At 37.8% G+C, this 17,033-nt stretch overlaps 1 protein-coding gene across 4 annotated transcripts in view; it reads left to right on the top strand.

Annotated features, from left to right (window-relative positions):
• The window catches only part of PAIP1 (poly(A) binding protein interacting protein 1), a 31,593-nt gene that overhangs the window by 11,827 nt on the left and 2,733 nt on the right, over nucleotides 1–17,033 (top strand). For all 4 annotated transcript variants that reach the window (XM_036067198.2, XM_036067197.2, XM_036067195.2 and 1 more), the window contains exons 4-10: nucleotides 2,738–2,850; nucleotides 7,400–7,511; nucleotides 9,027–9,152; nucleotides 10,440–10,546; nucleotides 11,483–11,600; nucleotides 12,378–12,432; nucleotides 16,091–16,184. In XM_036067198.2, coding sequence (XP_035923091.1) covers nucleotides 2,738–2,850; nucleotides 7,400–7,511; nucleotides 9,027–9,152; nucleotides 10,440–10,546; nucleotides 11,483–11,600; nucleotides 12,378–12,432; nucleotides 16,091–16,184 — 725 coding nt within the window. The remainder of the gene's footprint in view (nucleotides 1–2,737; nucleotides 2,851–7,399; nucleotides 7,512–9,026; nucleotides 9,153–10,439; nucleotides 10,547–11,482; nucleotides 11,601–12,377; nucleotides 12,433–16,090; nucleotides 16,185–17,033) is intronic.

Here is a 17,033-nt window from a genome sequence, read left to right as displayed (position 1 = left end):
AACTTAAGTGTTCTTTAAGTCATTGCTGAAAGAGCAACTTGAATTTGGAATATGTGGAAGGGTGATTATGATAGCAGGTAATTTTCATCCTACCTAGTGTTTCATTTGACTACTTTCACAGCTTGTTCTGGATAGTTACTGGACCCCAGTATTACCTGGCCAACTCTCAGGTTTCTGGACATGCTTGAGGTTTTAGGAGTATAGAATTGCTTCATTTGTCCTGATACCTACTTTTGGCCTCTAAATGGATTGCAAAGGAATATGAGAAGAAAATGGAGAAATTGTTAGTGCTTTTCTGATTTCTCTTCTCTTCAGTTTCAGCTCTTCGTAGCCTGCCTGGTTCTAGTCTTCAGGGCTGTAACGTAACAAACTACAGTTTCTGTGATTGTCTCAAAGCCAGTTCTTCAAATATGTACTCCCTATTTATCAATATTCTGTGTCAGTGATACACAGATTCACCAACAGTTCTTAAATTTCATTGGGGGATTTACTCCTAGCAACTAACAAAAGAAGACCTGTTATAAAAATGGCAATTAAACATACATATTCAACTTTGATTCCTCCCCAAATACCACTACAAAAATGAAGGGGATTTTAAGAAGGCAGAACCCTGTAGGGGCTGACATGAGGGAAAGAGATTGAAGTACCAGTCTTAGAGACTAGAAAGCAGGTGGGCAGATCTAAAAAAAAAAATTTGAATTCCAAGCCAGTGGGGAAAGTTGAAAGTCACCCTGATTTACTGTGTGGAATCTCTGAAAGACTCTAGGACAAGAATGGAATGAGACTAAAAGGATAGCTTTAAAATATTAAAAAAAACCCCAAAAAACAAAATAAAACAAAAACACAAATAAAAAACCCCAAAAAAACTAGACCCTCTACATCTTTTTGCACTGAGTATCCGGTTTGAAGTTTTATTACAACCCTTCTTGAGAAGTTATTGAAGGGAAGTACTCCACCAAAAAGAGGAAATTAAGCCAGAGATGAAGATGTAAAAACTAGAAAACAGAATTTTATAGGAATGGCTAAATGGATTATCTAGATGGTAGTGAAAGAAGATCCCAAGACAATAGCCGGGCTTCACTGGAGTAGGGCAGAAGGCTCCAGGCAAGATTCCCTGGTAAGATGAGCATAATTGCTGTGTTTGAATGTATTAAGAAGAAACTTGGGAACTTATGAGTTTAGGGGTAAATCAATGAGATGTAAGTAAAGAACAGAGTAGAGCAAATTTAAGTCTAGGGAAAACAAAGTTGTGCAAGAAAGGAGAAATCCATATATTACATGGTCCAGCTGTGAAAGGAAACATAAAACTAATCAAATCATAGTATGACCATGTTGGTAGGCGGAAAGATTGGCAAATAGTGGAAAGGAGTGAGGGTAAGCAAGGTGAAAGCTGGATATTCCTTGTCCATGGTGGGAAACTAGTAAGAAATAATGTCCAAACTGAAATCACAAAGCATGGGGATAGAGAGGTTGAAACCTGATTTTCAGCTGAAAGAATTGAAAATGGTTGTCCATGGGAGTGAAGTTGAGGTATAGTGGGGAAGTATGAAATTTTAATAACAAGCCTTGTAGAACTTCTTGTCTTTAAGTTGTACATGATAATTTTAAAAGTAAACTAAAGGAAAACAGGCAATGCCCATAATGGGAAAAGGATAATTTTTGAATTCAAGTCTTCTGTAGTACCAGATACACATCCATGAATGATCTCAGGAGAAACCAGTCTGTTGTGTTTGCAAGCAAGGAAATAATCAGAAATAAAAAGACCTAGTAATTATGAAGTACTTTCTACATGCTAGGTAACACTTGACATGTAATTAACTCGTTTAATCCTCCATGGTGGAAGATACTACTTTTATCCCTTATTTTATACATATCTTAACAGAGGTTAAGGGACTTGGCTAAGGTTACCACAGCTGGTAAGTAGACCCAGCAAAGGGTCAGAGAGGCCTCAGGCCATTTTTTATATCTAGATTATGGTTAGCTACTATCTTTGTAACCTTGGTCAGGTCCCTTTACCTTTTAATATGCTACCTAATATTAGGTAGTGAACGGTGTTCTCTACTATTCTTTAAAAACTACAATTAAAGTTAAAACTTCCTGAGTACTGTTTTGGCTATATCAAACTATCTTTGATATGTAGTGTTTTTTCATGGTCTTAGTTTTTGGAATAGCTTATCTTTATTTCCGCTTTACCCCAAGTATGTTTGGAGTATTCTTTAAGTGTTAATCTCTTGTACCAGGTACCATTTATCACTTCTTTTAGGAATCAAATGGAAGCCCAGGGAGGTTGAGTGATGTCCAAGGTCTCAGTGCAGGCCTGGGAATCTTGCTCTGGACTGCTAGATGCCAAAGTCTGTGCCAATCTGTCCCTGAAAAACACCACAGAACAATCGTTTGGCAAATACTCTTTTTCATAATTAGCACTATGCAACTGGGTACATGCACCTGTCTTATGCAAAAATTGGTTAGTATAAAGAGGTCTTGTCTATTTGCTTTCTGGTGACCTCAGGTAAATGATGGGGAGAACTCAAAATTTTTCCTTTGTTCTTGTTCTTGGTGTACAGTTGGGAGGGAGAGTTAATTTCTTTATGCCTAACAACTAAAAAAGACTTGTACATTTGTACAGTGTGGTCAGTTTTAGGGGAGGAAATGTTTTCTTTTTTAGAATGTTGCTGTTAAGTATTTGCATTAAGAACAATGTATTTGTGTCCTAAAAAAGTTTTTTTCTTTTTGAAAGGCCACATCTATCCCAAATTTCTCTTACATGGGAGCTCGCCTGTGTAATTACCTGTCCCATCATCTGACAATTAGCCCACAGAGCGGCAACTTTCGTCAGTTGCTGCTTCAAAGGTCAGTGTGAATATATGAAATTAAAGGAAAGCTACTTTTAGACCTACTAGAATTTGACCATTCCTATCTTCTAAAGACTGTACATTATAGAAAGTTGCAGGGGAAGGTAGGGTGGACCATTATTTGTATTCTAGTATATGCTGTTAAAAATTTATAGTCCCACATATCGGTCTTTTTTTTCTGTAATGATCTCTGCCTTTGGGTTTTTTTCTTTTTTAAGATTTTTATTTATTCATTTGAGAGAGAGCGCAAGCAGAGGGAGTGGCAGAGGGAAAGGGAGAGGGAGAAGCAGGCTCCCCGCTGAGCAGGGAGCCCGATGTGGGACCCTGAGATCGTGAGCTGAGCCGAAGGCGGACGCTTAATCGACTGAGCCACCCAGGTGCCCTCTGCCTTTGGTTTTGTGCTTAGAAGGCCTTTCATTTCCCAAGATCTTAAAAATCTCCCACTTACATATTTCTTAGTTACATCTGTACTTTTGGTTTGAGTAGGTTCTAATTTATTGCCACATGTTAACTAGTTTTTCCCATACCACTTTTTAGAATGATCCATTTCTTTATTGAGTTGAACTGCTCCCTTTATCACACACTATCCTTATATTTGGGTTTTGATTCTAGAGTTTCATTATATTCTTTTCATCACTTGTTCTATTCCTATTTTATTATGATACTACTAAAAAGCTCTAATTTTTTAATATCTAGTACTGTTGGACCCCTCCCCACATTTTTTGGGTAGAATCTCCTTTGCTATTCTTGCATGCTGCTTTTCTCCAATGAACTTTAGAATCAGTATGTGAAATTTCATGAATCTTTTTGGTATTATTTTCGACATGACCTTGAATTCAAAAACTAATTTAGGGAAACTAATTTTCTTATGGGAGTTGTTTTATTCAATAACAAGGTTGCCTTCGAGTTTATTATAGCTGGTCCATTAATTCTTTAAAGATACTTTCAGTGGTTGCAAAGTATTCCATCATGTGGTTAAACTGCACTGGAACAGAATAAAGATCCCAAAAGTAGACTCCAGAGACACTTGAAAATTAAGCTTTTGATGGAGATACTCCAAATATGTATGTAAAGGGTAAATAGTGCTGCTGACACGACTGGCTAGCCGTTCGTTGGGGGAGAAAACAAAGATGGGTTCCTGTCTCTTTACACCAAAATATATTTCAAATCTATAAAAAACTTAAAAGTGCAACACTAAATACTAAGAGAAATTGACAGTTAAATCTTAGGTTGCTAAAGCCCTTTTAAGCAAGACATGATATCCACAAATCCTAAAACAAGAGATTAAACCTAATTACATATAGATTATAATATTGGGAGGGGTCATAAATTTATATGAAGTAAAGAAAAAATAGGGAAATGCATAACACATGGCAATGAGCTCTAATATGGAAAGAGGGACCTCTTAGGAATGAGTAAGAAAAAGACCAGTTTTTTTTTTTTTTTAAGATTCTCTTTGTTTATGGGGGTGGGGGGGGAGAGAAGGCATGAGCAGGGGGCGGGGCAGAGGGAGAGGGAGAAGCAGGCCTCCCCCTGAGCAGGGAGCCCAGCACGGGGCTCAATCCCAGGACCCTGGGATTGTGACCTGAGCTAAAGGCAGACACTTAACCATCTGAGCCACCCAGGAGCCTTTATTTTTTATTTTTTATTTTTTTAAAGATTTTATTTATTTATTTGACAGGGAGAGACACAGTGAGAGAGGGAACACAAGCAGGGGGAGTGGGAGAGGGAGAAGCAGGCTTCCCGCGGAGCAGGGAGCCTGATGCGGGGCTCGATCCCAGGACCCTGGGACCATGACCTGAGCCGAAGGCAGACGCTTAACGACTGAGCCACTCAGGCGCCCCCAACCCAGGAGCCTTTAAAAAGACCAGTTTTTAAATTTTTTTTTATTTTTAAAGATTTTATTTGAGAGAGAGCATTTGCGCACACACACATGAGCAGGGGGAGAGGGAGAAGCCGACTCCGCTGCTGAGCAGGGAGCCCAACACAGGGCTTGATCCCATGACCTTAGGATCATGACCTGAGCCGAAGGCAGACGCTTAACGACTGAGCCACCCAGGCGCCCCAGAAGACCAGTATTTTAATAGAAATATTTGGAATGCCTTTGAATAGGTAAAACTTGGAAAAATTTAAATGACAAAGTTCTAAAAAGCTATTTAACCTTATCTAGATGTATAGCTCCTGGAAAGGTGTGAAAGTGGGTATTCTGGGAGGTAGCATGGCAGAAAGGCTGGCTGCTTTTCCCTTGTGCTGCTCACCTCTGGCTGTGCCTTAAAGTCACCCTATAGACTTGAAATAGGGCTCTGAGACCCTGTCCTCATTCTTGGGAATTCTGATGTAATTGGACTGAGGTGGAGCCTCGGTGGTTTTTTTTTAAACCTCCCCAAGTGATTGAAATTTAGCCGTGGTTGAAAACTACTCTTCCAGGTCTCTTCTGACTCTACCCCATCTGTGCTCCCATAATATTATAATACTGTCAAAGATACTAATGGAAGTGCTAGTCCTTTAACAAATAAAAAGCAGGGCATAATTCTATTAACTTAAATATATACGTAGTTTGAAAAGTTACTTTACAGCAGTTATCTCTGGGTTTTATGACTTTGTTTTTTATATTTTTCTGTTTTTTAACCTTTCTGAAATAAGCATGTATTGCCTTTCTAATTGAAAAATCTTTAATTTAAAAAGGGTTAGTTTAGAGGTGTAGGTTCCTCTCATCTAGATAATTAATGACATACAGGGGTAGGGATTTACTTTTGCACTTGAATGAACATATCTTAACGTATAATCTAATAATCATTGTACTTATAAAACAAAAAGGTCATTTCATCAAAACTACCGATAAAGTCGTGAAGGGAGAGTAGCCAATAAGGTGCTTGGATAACTAAACTGGCATTAATTAACTTCCTTTCTATTAGCCAGAGTGTTTCATTTATAGATATCCCAACTTTTTTTTTCTGATGAGGAATTAATGTTTAGGGATGCCTGGGTAGCTCAGTCGGTTAAGCATCTGCCTTTGGTTCGGTTCATGATCTGGGGGTCCTGGGATCGAGTCCCTCATCGGGCTCCTTGCTTAGCTGGGAGCCTGCTTCTTCCTCTGCCTCGCGCTCCCCCTGCTTGTGCTTGAGCTCTCGTGCATGCGTGCGCTCTCTCTCTCACAAATAAAATCTTAAAAAAAAAAAAAAAAGGAATTAATGTTTAGACGGTAACAAATATCTTACTATATCTGACTCAAATGAAAATATTGCTCATTTAATATAGCTTGTAAGCTATAGGCCACATAGACATGATAAATTATCCTGGGTTTATGGATGATTCACAGATTGACCCAAGGTAAATTCTCGGTAAGCAGTGACTTCTTTTTTCCTTAAAAAATTTACTTATTTTTTTTACAAAGCGAAGCTAAACTGGTCCCTCATACATGGAATCCATTCAGTCTCCATAAATCCCTCCTTTTGTCTTTAACAGAACTGTCAAAAATCAGCTTTACAAAACACATGACTTTCCTTGAGTTTTTTCACCACCTTATCAATAAAGATAAATATTTAACACCAAGAAGGTAAACATTTAAAGTACATTTAAAAAATCCTTTTTTTTTTAAAGATTTTATTTATTTGACAGAGAGATAGCAAGAGCAGGAACCCAAGCAAGGGGAGTGGGAGAGGGAGAAGCAGGCTTCCCGCTGAGCAGGGAGCCCAATATGGGGCTTAATCCCAGGACCCCGGGATCATGACCTGAGCCGAAGGCAGACGCTTAACTACTGAGCCACCCAGGCGCCCCTTAAAAAATCCTTTTTAATAACAGCTGACACCATAATTCACTGAAATGGGCAATGACAGGTTTATGGTGATGGTTTTAGATACTTTATAGGATGGCAGATGGGCCAAGTCGGGGGAAAATAAAGCAAGGGAAACTAAGTTATATGACTCCTTTGGTCTCTGGGATATTGAGACCAAACTAATAGCTTTCTGTTTCTATGTGAATTTCAGTTGGGGACCTTTCCCTTCTTTTCTCTGATTTGTATAATGAAATTAAGGATAATGGGCTTAATAAGAGTTCATTTTATTTTCAGCTTAGTTGGAGACCATCTATATATATATATATTTAAAGATGTGTTTCAAAGTTCATATATTCAGAATAGAACATTTTACAGAGACAATTTGAGTTAAAACAATGCTTTAAAAAAAATACAAAACATTGCTTTCTTGACAAAAAGCCAATAAAACAAAGGTGAGGCATTTTCTTTTTGGCGCCAGTATGCAATGAACCTCATGAAACCTATGTTGCTTAAACAGATTACAAACTTGATCTGATAAGAGTAGTTGAAAATAAACCCGTTAGTTTCTTACAACTAGGAATCTTAGTATAAAAAGATGATGCCTGTTCTGGTCTCTACAATAGACAGGAGCACTTTTTACTCCAGAAAGTCAGGGCATTGGTGCATGGTACTTGTCTCTGTATTGCTTGCGGACTGCGAACCCGACAGCTGGTCATCCTGTTTGTTCACAAAACAAAGCAGTGTGCAATTATAAAAGGTGTATCTTCATTAGATGTCGGACTGAATATGAAGTTAAAGATCAAGCTGCAAAAGGTGACGAAGTGACTCGGAAACGATTCCACGCATTTGTTCTCTTCCTGGGGGAGCTCTATCTTAACCTGGAGGTGAGGAGGAATTTTCTTAAGTACTGACAAAGCCTGGGAACGTAAACTGATCATGATAAGGAATTTGTATTCACATTATCCTTGGACAACATGAAGGGTGAAATAAGGCCAGGCGAAGGGAGAGAGAGAGCCAGTGCCTCAGGGGCTTCTCACGGTAGTGCCTGCGTTCTAATGGAACGTCCGTAATGTTTGTTTCTTCTGTTTGCGGGGAGGCTGTTGGGAAGTGGTTACTGGGAATTTTAAAGTCTGTGTACTTTTGGAAAGCCATGGTTTCCATGCAAGTGTAAGCTCTCGAAATACAGATAATACCTTTTTTGAATTCACACATTCCGTATATTGACTTTCAGATGGTGGCTCAAAAGCAGCGTACTCTGCAGAACACAAAGCTTTGAGTTGAAAGGGTGGGGCGGTGGGTGGGGGGAGACACTAGAATATCTAGGGTTCTTTCCACCCTAATTCACCCAGGATTGTTCGTCTTGGTCCTATTTTATATATTAATCTTCCACATAAAATGCATTTGTTCAAAGTCTATAGCTAAACAAATTTGTAAATTGGTGGTATTCTTGGATATATGTTAGTAGGCAACTAAGTGCTGAATATTACTTTGTAATGGATTTGCTTTTTTTTTTTTCTTGGACTAGTTAATCCCAGAGATAGGTTATACCTCCTTTAACTTTGATTTGAAAACTTAATCGTAAACACCACTGAAAAGACCCATGAGATCCACCATCAAATGTGCATCTCAGTCAGTGCATCTAAAAGGTCTGTCCAATCTAGTGCCTAATTTAGTACCCCATTTTACCACAGATGGACTTAATTTTTTTTTTTTTTGCACTGGATTTTATTTTATTTTTTTAAGTAGGCACCATGCCCAACATGGAGCTTGAACTCCCAACCCTGAGATCAAGAGTCACATGCTATGCCAACTGAGCCAGCCAGGTGTCCCTGGATGGACTTAATTTTTTAAAAATTTCATGCATTAATCTTTCAGTTTAATTTTTATATAAGCCAAAATAAGAGCATTCACCTACAATGTGCTGTAAATGAAGAGTCATTCTAAGAATGCAGTTGTTTCCTGTGTGGACATAATGATGCCACGTCTATGGGGGGTGTACAGCTGAGGTGTGACTCCTGAGCCTACAGCTTAGATGATTCTGATGCAAAACAGTATTTTTAAATAGTATAAAAAAGAATAATAAAATGCTGCATGTTCCAAAAAAGGTGGTAGCTTAATAGACCAGAGAATGCTTTATGAAGCAGTAATTTATAAAGGAGGCTTAGGTTATCCCGACCATATGTTATGTGCGATAAATGGAAAATTTTACCTGTAGTTTACTAGTTGTATTAGAGGTCCTATATACATGTAAAATAGTATAATTTTGTGAAGATACAAGAGCATTTCTGATTTTTGTATTGTTTAACTTAAAACACTTATTTTGCCAAGACGTTAGACCATTTATTTATCTGTTGTAGTATTTTGGCATGGTTGCTTTTCATTTTCTTCTGTCCCAAAAGATCAAGGGAACAAATGGACAGGTTACAAGAGCAGATATTCTTCAGGTTGGTCTTCGGGAGTTGCTGAACGCTCTCTTTTCTAATCCTATGGATGACAACTTAATTTGTGCAGTAAAATTACTGAAGGTAGGTTTTACTTATGTTTGTCTTAAAATTCATCTTTCTACCCCATTCGTATATGATTTAGAGGAAGGAAAGTATGTATAGTATGCAGTGAATTCAAGATTAAATTTTTTTCTTTAAGTTAAATATTGACATTTTGCTTTGCTCTTGAATTTAAATATTGGAAAAGCAGTATGTGCTGATTTTATTTTAAGATTTTCTGGGGGGGAGAGAGAGTGCATGAGCAGGATTTGGGGGCGGGGGGCAGAGGGAGAGGGACACGCAGACTCCGCACTGAGCACAGAGCCTGACATGGGCCTCAATCTCAACGACCCTGAGATCATGGCCCGAGCCGAAATCAAGACTCGGACTCTTAACCAACTGAGCCACCCGTGCTACCCTGTACTGATTTTTTTAAATACGAGAATCCAAATTTAGAAGCAAAAAATGGAAGTCCTTCACCCCCATCTCTAAATTTCCTTTCCTTCCTTTCCCATGTATGTATGTGTGCCCTCAAAAAAATCTCACTCTTTTTGGCTTGCTTTTTTTTAATCTAACAAATATCTTAAGATCTTTGGCACAAAAGATTTACCTCTTTCTGCAGTAACTTCGTTTCTATATGTGCAGTTGTTTATGTAGGTTTGATTCCTACACATAGATTTGGTGGGTCAGTGCGCGTAGTATACTTTATTTTGAGAAGTAATGTCAAATTTCCCTTCTAAATGCTAAACCAGTGTGTGGTTTGGTTGTTGTCCTACCAACAGTGAATGAGTATACTGCTTTCCCCATATTCTTATCAGTGATGGATATAATCAATCCTGGTTTGTTTTGTCATGGGTAATGAGTAAAAACAAAAATCTTGTTTTGCATTTTCCTGATCACTAGTGAATTTAAGCATTTCTTCACATTTGTTAGCCATTTTTTTCCTATGAATTACCGGTTTATATCCTTACCTCTTTTCTTCCCCCCCCGAAGTTTGTATTTTTTATTTTTTTTAAACTCAGAGCTTCTATACTTGTTTATTTCAAAAAGCGAAAGGTTGATTAAAATTTTATAGCCTAACTTACATGGGGAATATACCCTATAGTCATTGATACATAAAACCTGTGATTCAGGTTCTGCTTTAATTTCTCTCAATCAGGAAAAATAGAGATTCCTGACTGTTAGATGGTGGAGAATAATTGGGAGTATTTAACTTACCAAGTTCATTTTCTTTAAAGAATGCTTGAATTGCTATGAATACTTTTTTTTTTTTTAAGAATTTCTGTACTTTATTGAATCCCTTATTTTACTGATAACCTGCTTTTTTAGTTGACAGGGTCAGTTTTGGAAGATGCCTGGAAGGAGAAAGGAAAGACTGATATGGAAGAAATCATTCAGAGAATTGAGAATGTTGTCCTAGATGCAAATTGCAGCAGGTGGGTAGCTAGCCAGTGGATCTCAATTTCTTTTTCTGTGGGCCTTGTTTTTTAACCTGTGATGTATGCTATCATCGAAAGAATTGAAATCTTACAGACCTACAGAAATATTTCCTTTAAAGGTATAATATTTTAGTTATGGCTTCTGCTCACCTGGCTTTTTTTGTTCAGTTGTGTTTATAAATTGAAAAAGTTAAGATTTTCCTGTGGTGAGATAGGAGTCCATTGAAAAGTAAAATGATTCAGACTTTAAATTGTTCAGTAAATACTTGGGTGAGGTACAATTTTAAGTCCAGTTGGAGGCATAAAAATGTGGGATAGGTACTGCCTTTAAGAACCATATAGTCACAGTTAGATGGAATAACTTTTTTTTTTTTTAAGATTTTATTTGAGAGAGAGAGCACAGGCAGGGAGAAGAGGGAGAAGCAGGCTCCCTGCTGAACAGGGTGCCCGATGTGGGGCTTGATCCCGGAGCCCTGGGATCATGACCTGAGCCAAAGGCAGACACTTAACCGACTGAGCCATCCAAGCACCCCAGATGGAACAACTTCCAAGGCTGCTTAAAAAAAAAAATGTTATGTCATGGCACCTGGGTGGCTCAGTTGGTTAAGCGACTGCCTTCGGCTCAGGTCATGGTCCCGGAGTCCTGGGATCGAGTCCCACATCGGGCTCCCGGCTCGGCGGGGAACCTGCTTCTCCCTCTGACCCTCTCCCCTCTCATGCTGTTTCTCTCTCTCTCTCTCTCTCTCAAATAAATAAATAAATAAAATCTTTAAAAAAAAAAAAATGTTATGTCAATATAGGAAATGCCTAAAAAATCAAAGCACTTAGATGTACATGTTAAATTTATGAAACATGGTTTTAGGAGTCTGTGGTATTCTAGAGCCTAACAACACTTTGGTGGATACCCTTAACTCCTTTTCAACCTGTCTGCAGAGATGTGAAACAGATGCTCTTGAAGCTTGTTGAACTCCGGTCAAGTAACTGGGGTAGAGTGCATGCAACTTCAACGTACAGAGAAGCAACACCTGAAAACGATCCTAATTATTTTATGGTATGCCAGCGTTTACATTTTGGATCCAATTTTGGAAATTTCTAGATGAGGTACATAAAGGTATTCTTAAAAAAAAAAAAAAAAGGTATTCTCAGAATTTAATGCCAGTAACTCTTTTCATTGGCGTAGGGTCACATGGCAGCCAGCAGGCCAGGTAAATAGGGAAGAAACATGGAATCCTCTAAGGAAAGCATGGACTAGAGAAAGATCCATCCAGTGGCAAGGGAAATCAATAAGGCTTGGACCCAGTTGAGTGTGGGATTGTGGGAAGTTTTTCCAGAGAAATTATAACCAAAGGCCTGCATCTCACACTTTTACTTTGCATGTTGTAGTAAATTAAGAAAATAAAAGTGATCACCAGGCCAATGATGCCCTGAAGCTCCTGACATGACCAAACCTAATGCAACAATGGAGAAATGCTCCTATAACCCCAGCCATGGAAATTCTTTAAAAAATGGTGGGGGGTGGGGGGAGAACCACAACTCAAAATAAGCTGACACAACGCTAAATCACAGTGCACAACAAAACAGTTCATCACGAGTGTGACAGACTAGACAGCAGGGTTACAGCCGCAGGAACTTGAGAGAATAGAATAGAAATCTGAAAACCATAGACTTTCCCAATGAAATGAAAATGGCTATTAGGAAGCTAGTTTTTTGTGCGATCTTGCATTATCAGGTGCAGATGAGTGACCTCAGCCATGCTTCGTTAATTAATGTGCTTTAAAAAATAAATTCTGAAATGCTTACATATTTGTATCACTTTGATTCATCCTAGAATGAACCAACATTTTATACCTCTGACGGTGTTCCTTTCACTGCGGCCGACCCAGGTAGGCTGTCTCACAGTGCTTTGCCCCCCATTGCTTGGTAAGCTAGTGAGTTACAGAAAACCATACCCTCACGGGTACAAAGCTGTAACTGTTTGAAGCAGGCACATTGTTCTAAGATACAGGGTAAATGTTTGTAAATGTTTATTTCCTATAGAATATTCTTTACAGGGACAACTGCTTTGAACCATTTCAAGTGGAAAGTCTGACTCTGTGTATATAGTATCTTGTCATCCTGATAGTGGTTTTGGAGGAATCCCTTGATTAAATGCAACCATTTTTGTTTTATATTTTCTCTAATATTTCATTTTTATACTGTAAGCTTTAGGTGGTTAAAATAGAAGGGAAAGATGGTTCTAGTCACTACATAGAGTACAACATTTGTTACTATGGGTTAATACTTGCAGATACTAAGAATTATGGGTTTCATTAATAGTCAGTAGGTCAAAGTTAATTAAAATCTAAATCTCAGCACACTTCCCCTTCCAGAAAAGGGCCATTTATAGAAAGATTTCTTTAATTGTGATAAATGGGACTGCAGTATGAGCAAGAGAAAATTTTCCCAGTTGATAAAAATCATAACCAGCTTATTGTTCGGAATTTTCCCATTTGCTTATTCTGGATAGCAGGCACCTCGTGTTCCTCAGAGGAGCTGGAAAGAAGGACTCCTTAACTTTCAGCTTTAAATTATGAAACACTCAGAATATAAAAAGCACATTGGTTCGTTTTAAATGCCAAATAATACTGCACTCAGAGTACAGCACTGGTTATAGGTCCCTACTTGAGGGTGGTTGGGTGGCTCACACTCCTTACTATAGAGTGCTGTACTCTTTAAGTAGTCCTTGTGCACATGCAGGAGGTTCTTCAGGGTGAAGAAGTACAGTTGCTACATTGTAGGTTACCTGCATCTTCTACTTCACTAAATGTTGCTAACCAGCTTTCCAGTCTGACTATACCACGTGATATGCCCCCAGCAGAACATGAGGATTCCTGTTTCTCATCCATGGCAACACTTATTACCAGACCTTATTGTTGTCAGTTAGATTGTACCAAATTGTAAACTTTCATTTCCTTACTAGTGATAATGAATTTCTTTTCATGTTTCTATTGACAGTTGTTTTCTTTTTAAGAATTTTTTTTTTTTTAAGAATTTTAAGAATTGCCTATTTGTGTTCTTTGCCCATACTTGTCTTGGATCGTTTGTTTCTTAACTGATTTGTAATTCCTTACATAGCCCAGAAAGTGACTCTGAGGTTCTCCCAGTATATGCTGTCTTTCCATTATGTTTGTCTTATCCTATAGAAGCTTCGAGTTTTCATGTCACTATATCTGTCTTGTTCCTGCTCTCAGTGGCTAAGGTTTCCTTATTACCATCAAATTCCATTTTCTTCTAAAAGTCTTTGTTGCTTTTTCATATTGAGGTCTTTAATCCATCTGGCTAATCTTTATGTGATAGATGTAGTAGGAATTAAATATTCCATGTTCTCTTGTCTCAGCAACCGGTGTTGAGTTACCCATTCTCTCTCCTCAGTAAAATGCAGTCCCTCTGATGTGTACCATGTCCGTCCTCTCTAACTTGTATCTTAGTCTGTGTCTGTGCATGTGGATCTTTTGTCTGTCTTAATACCAATACCACAGTCTTAATTACTACTTTACTTTAAATCTTGCTATGTCTGGTAAGACAGATTTTCTTAGTCTTCAAAGTTACCTTGAATCGTTTTGGTTCTTTGTTCATCTGTGTCTCATTTGTTCAACCTATTTGTTCTTTTGTCTATAGAAATTTCTAAACATGCTTATTTTTGTTTCACATTTTTGTTGTCTTTTAATTCTAACCTTGCTGTTATTTTTGATTATCACATAAAATTTATTTTGATCTTTTTTTTTAATTGCAATCTGATATTTAATGGTCTTAAACTTTTTTTGGAAAGGATTTCAAACTTACAGAAAAGTTACAAAAGTAAAAATTGTACAAATAACACCCATCCACCCATTACCCACATGTACCCTTTGTTAACGTTTATTCTATTTGCTTTATCACTTGTTCTGTCCACACTTTTCTAAACCATTTGAAGTTATACATATTGTGGCCATTTATGACTGCTCTCATGTTTTAACTGCAACAAATTTTTTGTTTTTTGTTTTTCTTCATGAAAACTCCTTATGGCTTGGGTTGTAGTAACATCTTTTCCTGCCAAGGAGCCACAGGGGTAAAACTGATTTGGAACAAGTTTTTATTTTCTTGTTATAGGGTTTTTTATGTGGGTAGTAGAAATTTGAGGTCTAGGCCCATTATTACAAATTTTCTGAGGAACCAGTTTGTTCAGAGTACTGTTGTTTCTACTTCAAACCCAGGAAGAGACCAGCAAGCTTCTTTGCTATCTCTCTTTGCCACCAGAGTGTTTTCCATTTTGTTTTTTTCCTGGTCCACCTTTTTTTGAGATATCCACCCTTTGAAGGGCCCGGGTTTTTGTAGGTAGAGGTGGGTGTGGGCATGAATTCCATCTCTGTTTCACATGGGCCCAAGACCTTGCTTTCTGAACTTCTGTAGGTTTTTAAATCCAAGCCCCTTTGTTAACTGAGAGCATGTGGTCTGCCAGCCTCCTGGCTGGAGTAGGTATGTATGATTTTCAGTTCCCTTTTTGTTGGTCATCAAGGGACTTGATTTTCTTTTTTCTGAACTCATCTGTGCATTTAAAAGAATGTTTGTCTTATCTGTTACCTCAAGTATTTGTTGCAGGAAGGTTCTACAGTTAAAATTGTCTCCAAATTGCCAAAATTGGATGTCAAAATATCACCAACCCTTTAAGCTGGAATAAGTTTTATAGAGATTGGCAATCTTGGGGAAAATACGGTCTAATGTAATTATCTTGTTGAAATTTGAGGTAGCTATTGTTCACAAGAAACCAATTTTAAGGTAACTAGTTTTAATACACACTGATCTGTTTTATTATTCAGAGATAAGTACTCCATATGGACATGCTAATCTTAAAAGATACTCAGTAACTCTGCCTAAGACAGTTGGCAGATGGAGAGCTATAAAATTACCCGTATTGCCTTGGAAGAACCCAACCAAGGGAAAGTTCGTATAGCTGAAACATTTATCAGATAGCTACCTTCCAGCTGTCTCTGAGGGAAGAAAAGAAAATCCCCTGTGCTCAGAACCTTTGCTAGGTTAGCTAATGTGATTGAGAAACATGGGCCGGTGGCTGTTAGTTGCTAGCCACTAGCTCACTTGACTTCCTCGGGAAAGAGGAAGGGGAACAGAGGCCGGGCTATTTGATTAAAATCCTTCCTTGTGGAAGGAAGAACAGGAATATGGAAGAACATGTTTTTTCCCAACAAGTTATATAGATACATGTTTTGTCTTATGGAAAGAAGCAGCAGAGAGTATAAGCGGCATACACGTTGGCTATGGTATATCCACAGTGGCCTTGATTTGCAACATGGAATTAGAGGAATGTTAAGATTTATGAGCACGCAGGTGGCAGAAGCAAGCCAGTTAGAATATAAGTTTTGTAAAAGCTATTAAATATGCACCTGGAAGCTTCCTGCTATTTAAACACTGGCTCTCCTTAAATGAAAACTAATATTAAAAGTCATTTTTAAGGATAACTGGCCATTTTATGACTTTTGTCAGCATTTTTAAAATTTTTTTTTATAGATTACCAAGAGAAATATCAAGAGTTACTTGAAAGAGAAGACTTTTTTCCAGATTATGAAGAAAATGGGACAGATTTATCAGGGGCTGGTGATCCGTAAGTTCTTCCTAGCTATTAACTTTCTTTGTGATATTTCTGTGGCCATAGTTTGTAGATGGAGTTTAGATTAGAAAAAGGTAGATGAAGAATGCACATTTTGATTTGATGGTGTTGCAATGGTATACATGTATGACTTACCAAAAATTTTCAGGAAATCATACTAGAAAACATAAACTCTGATTCTGAAAATGTATATATATCTGAAGGGGAAAAACTAAAATAGTGGTATACTCAAGTATAGTTTTGTAAAATAGATTCAGTTCAGCTCTAATACTGTAAGGTCTTAGGCAAATTCTGTGCCTGTTTTTTCCATCTGTAAAGTAGAAATAGTAGACCCTTCCTTGAGTTCCTTTGAGAACCAGGTGAAAATACATACATACTTAGAACCACCTCCTGGCAGACAGTAAAAGACTCAGATCTTAGCTGTTTTAAAGGATGAATTAAGATTAAAGAGAATGCTGATAACTACATTAAGTGTTTGGACTGATGGGAAGGTGTAAGTTATAGTCCCATTCACATCTCTCGATCCCTACCTGCCATTCTTTGTAATAAAAGAAACTTTTGCTACTCCCTTACCATCAGATTGCATTACACTGAGTTATAGAAGAACCAAGAACTTGTGAGGTTAGGTCCCAGCTCTCTTAACAGTTTATGTGAATTTGGACCAGTTATTCAGGTATTCTTCTAAGTGGAGGAGGGAATAAATTAAAACTGACTTAATTTTTTCCTACGTCTCATCTCTCATGTATGTTGTAGGTTAAAAAAGTGAACCACTTTTATTCTCTCCCCCATCTAGTGACATTTATAAGTCTGTTTGAGATCTAATGTTAACCATATTTTTTTTAC

The sequence above is a fragment of the Halichoerus grypus genome, chromosome 2 (assembly GCF_964656455.1).
Source record: "Halichoerus grypus chromosome 2, mHalGry1.hap1.1, whole genome shotgun sequence".
Lineage (NCBI taxonomy): Eukaryota > Metazoa > Chordata > Mammalia > Carnivora > Phocidae > Halichoerus > Halichoerus grypus.
The sequence above is the reverse complement of the archived record's forward strand: the minus strand, read 5'-3'. Positions and strand labels throughout refer to the sequence as shown.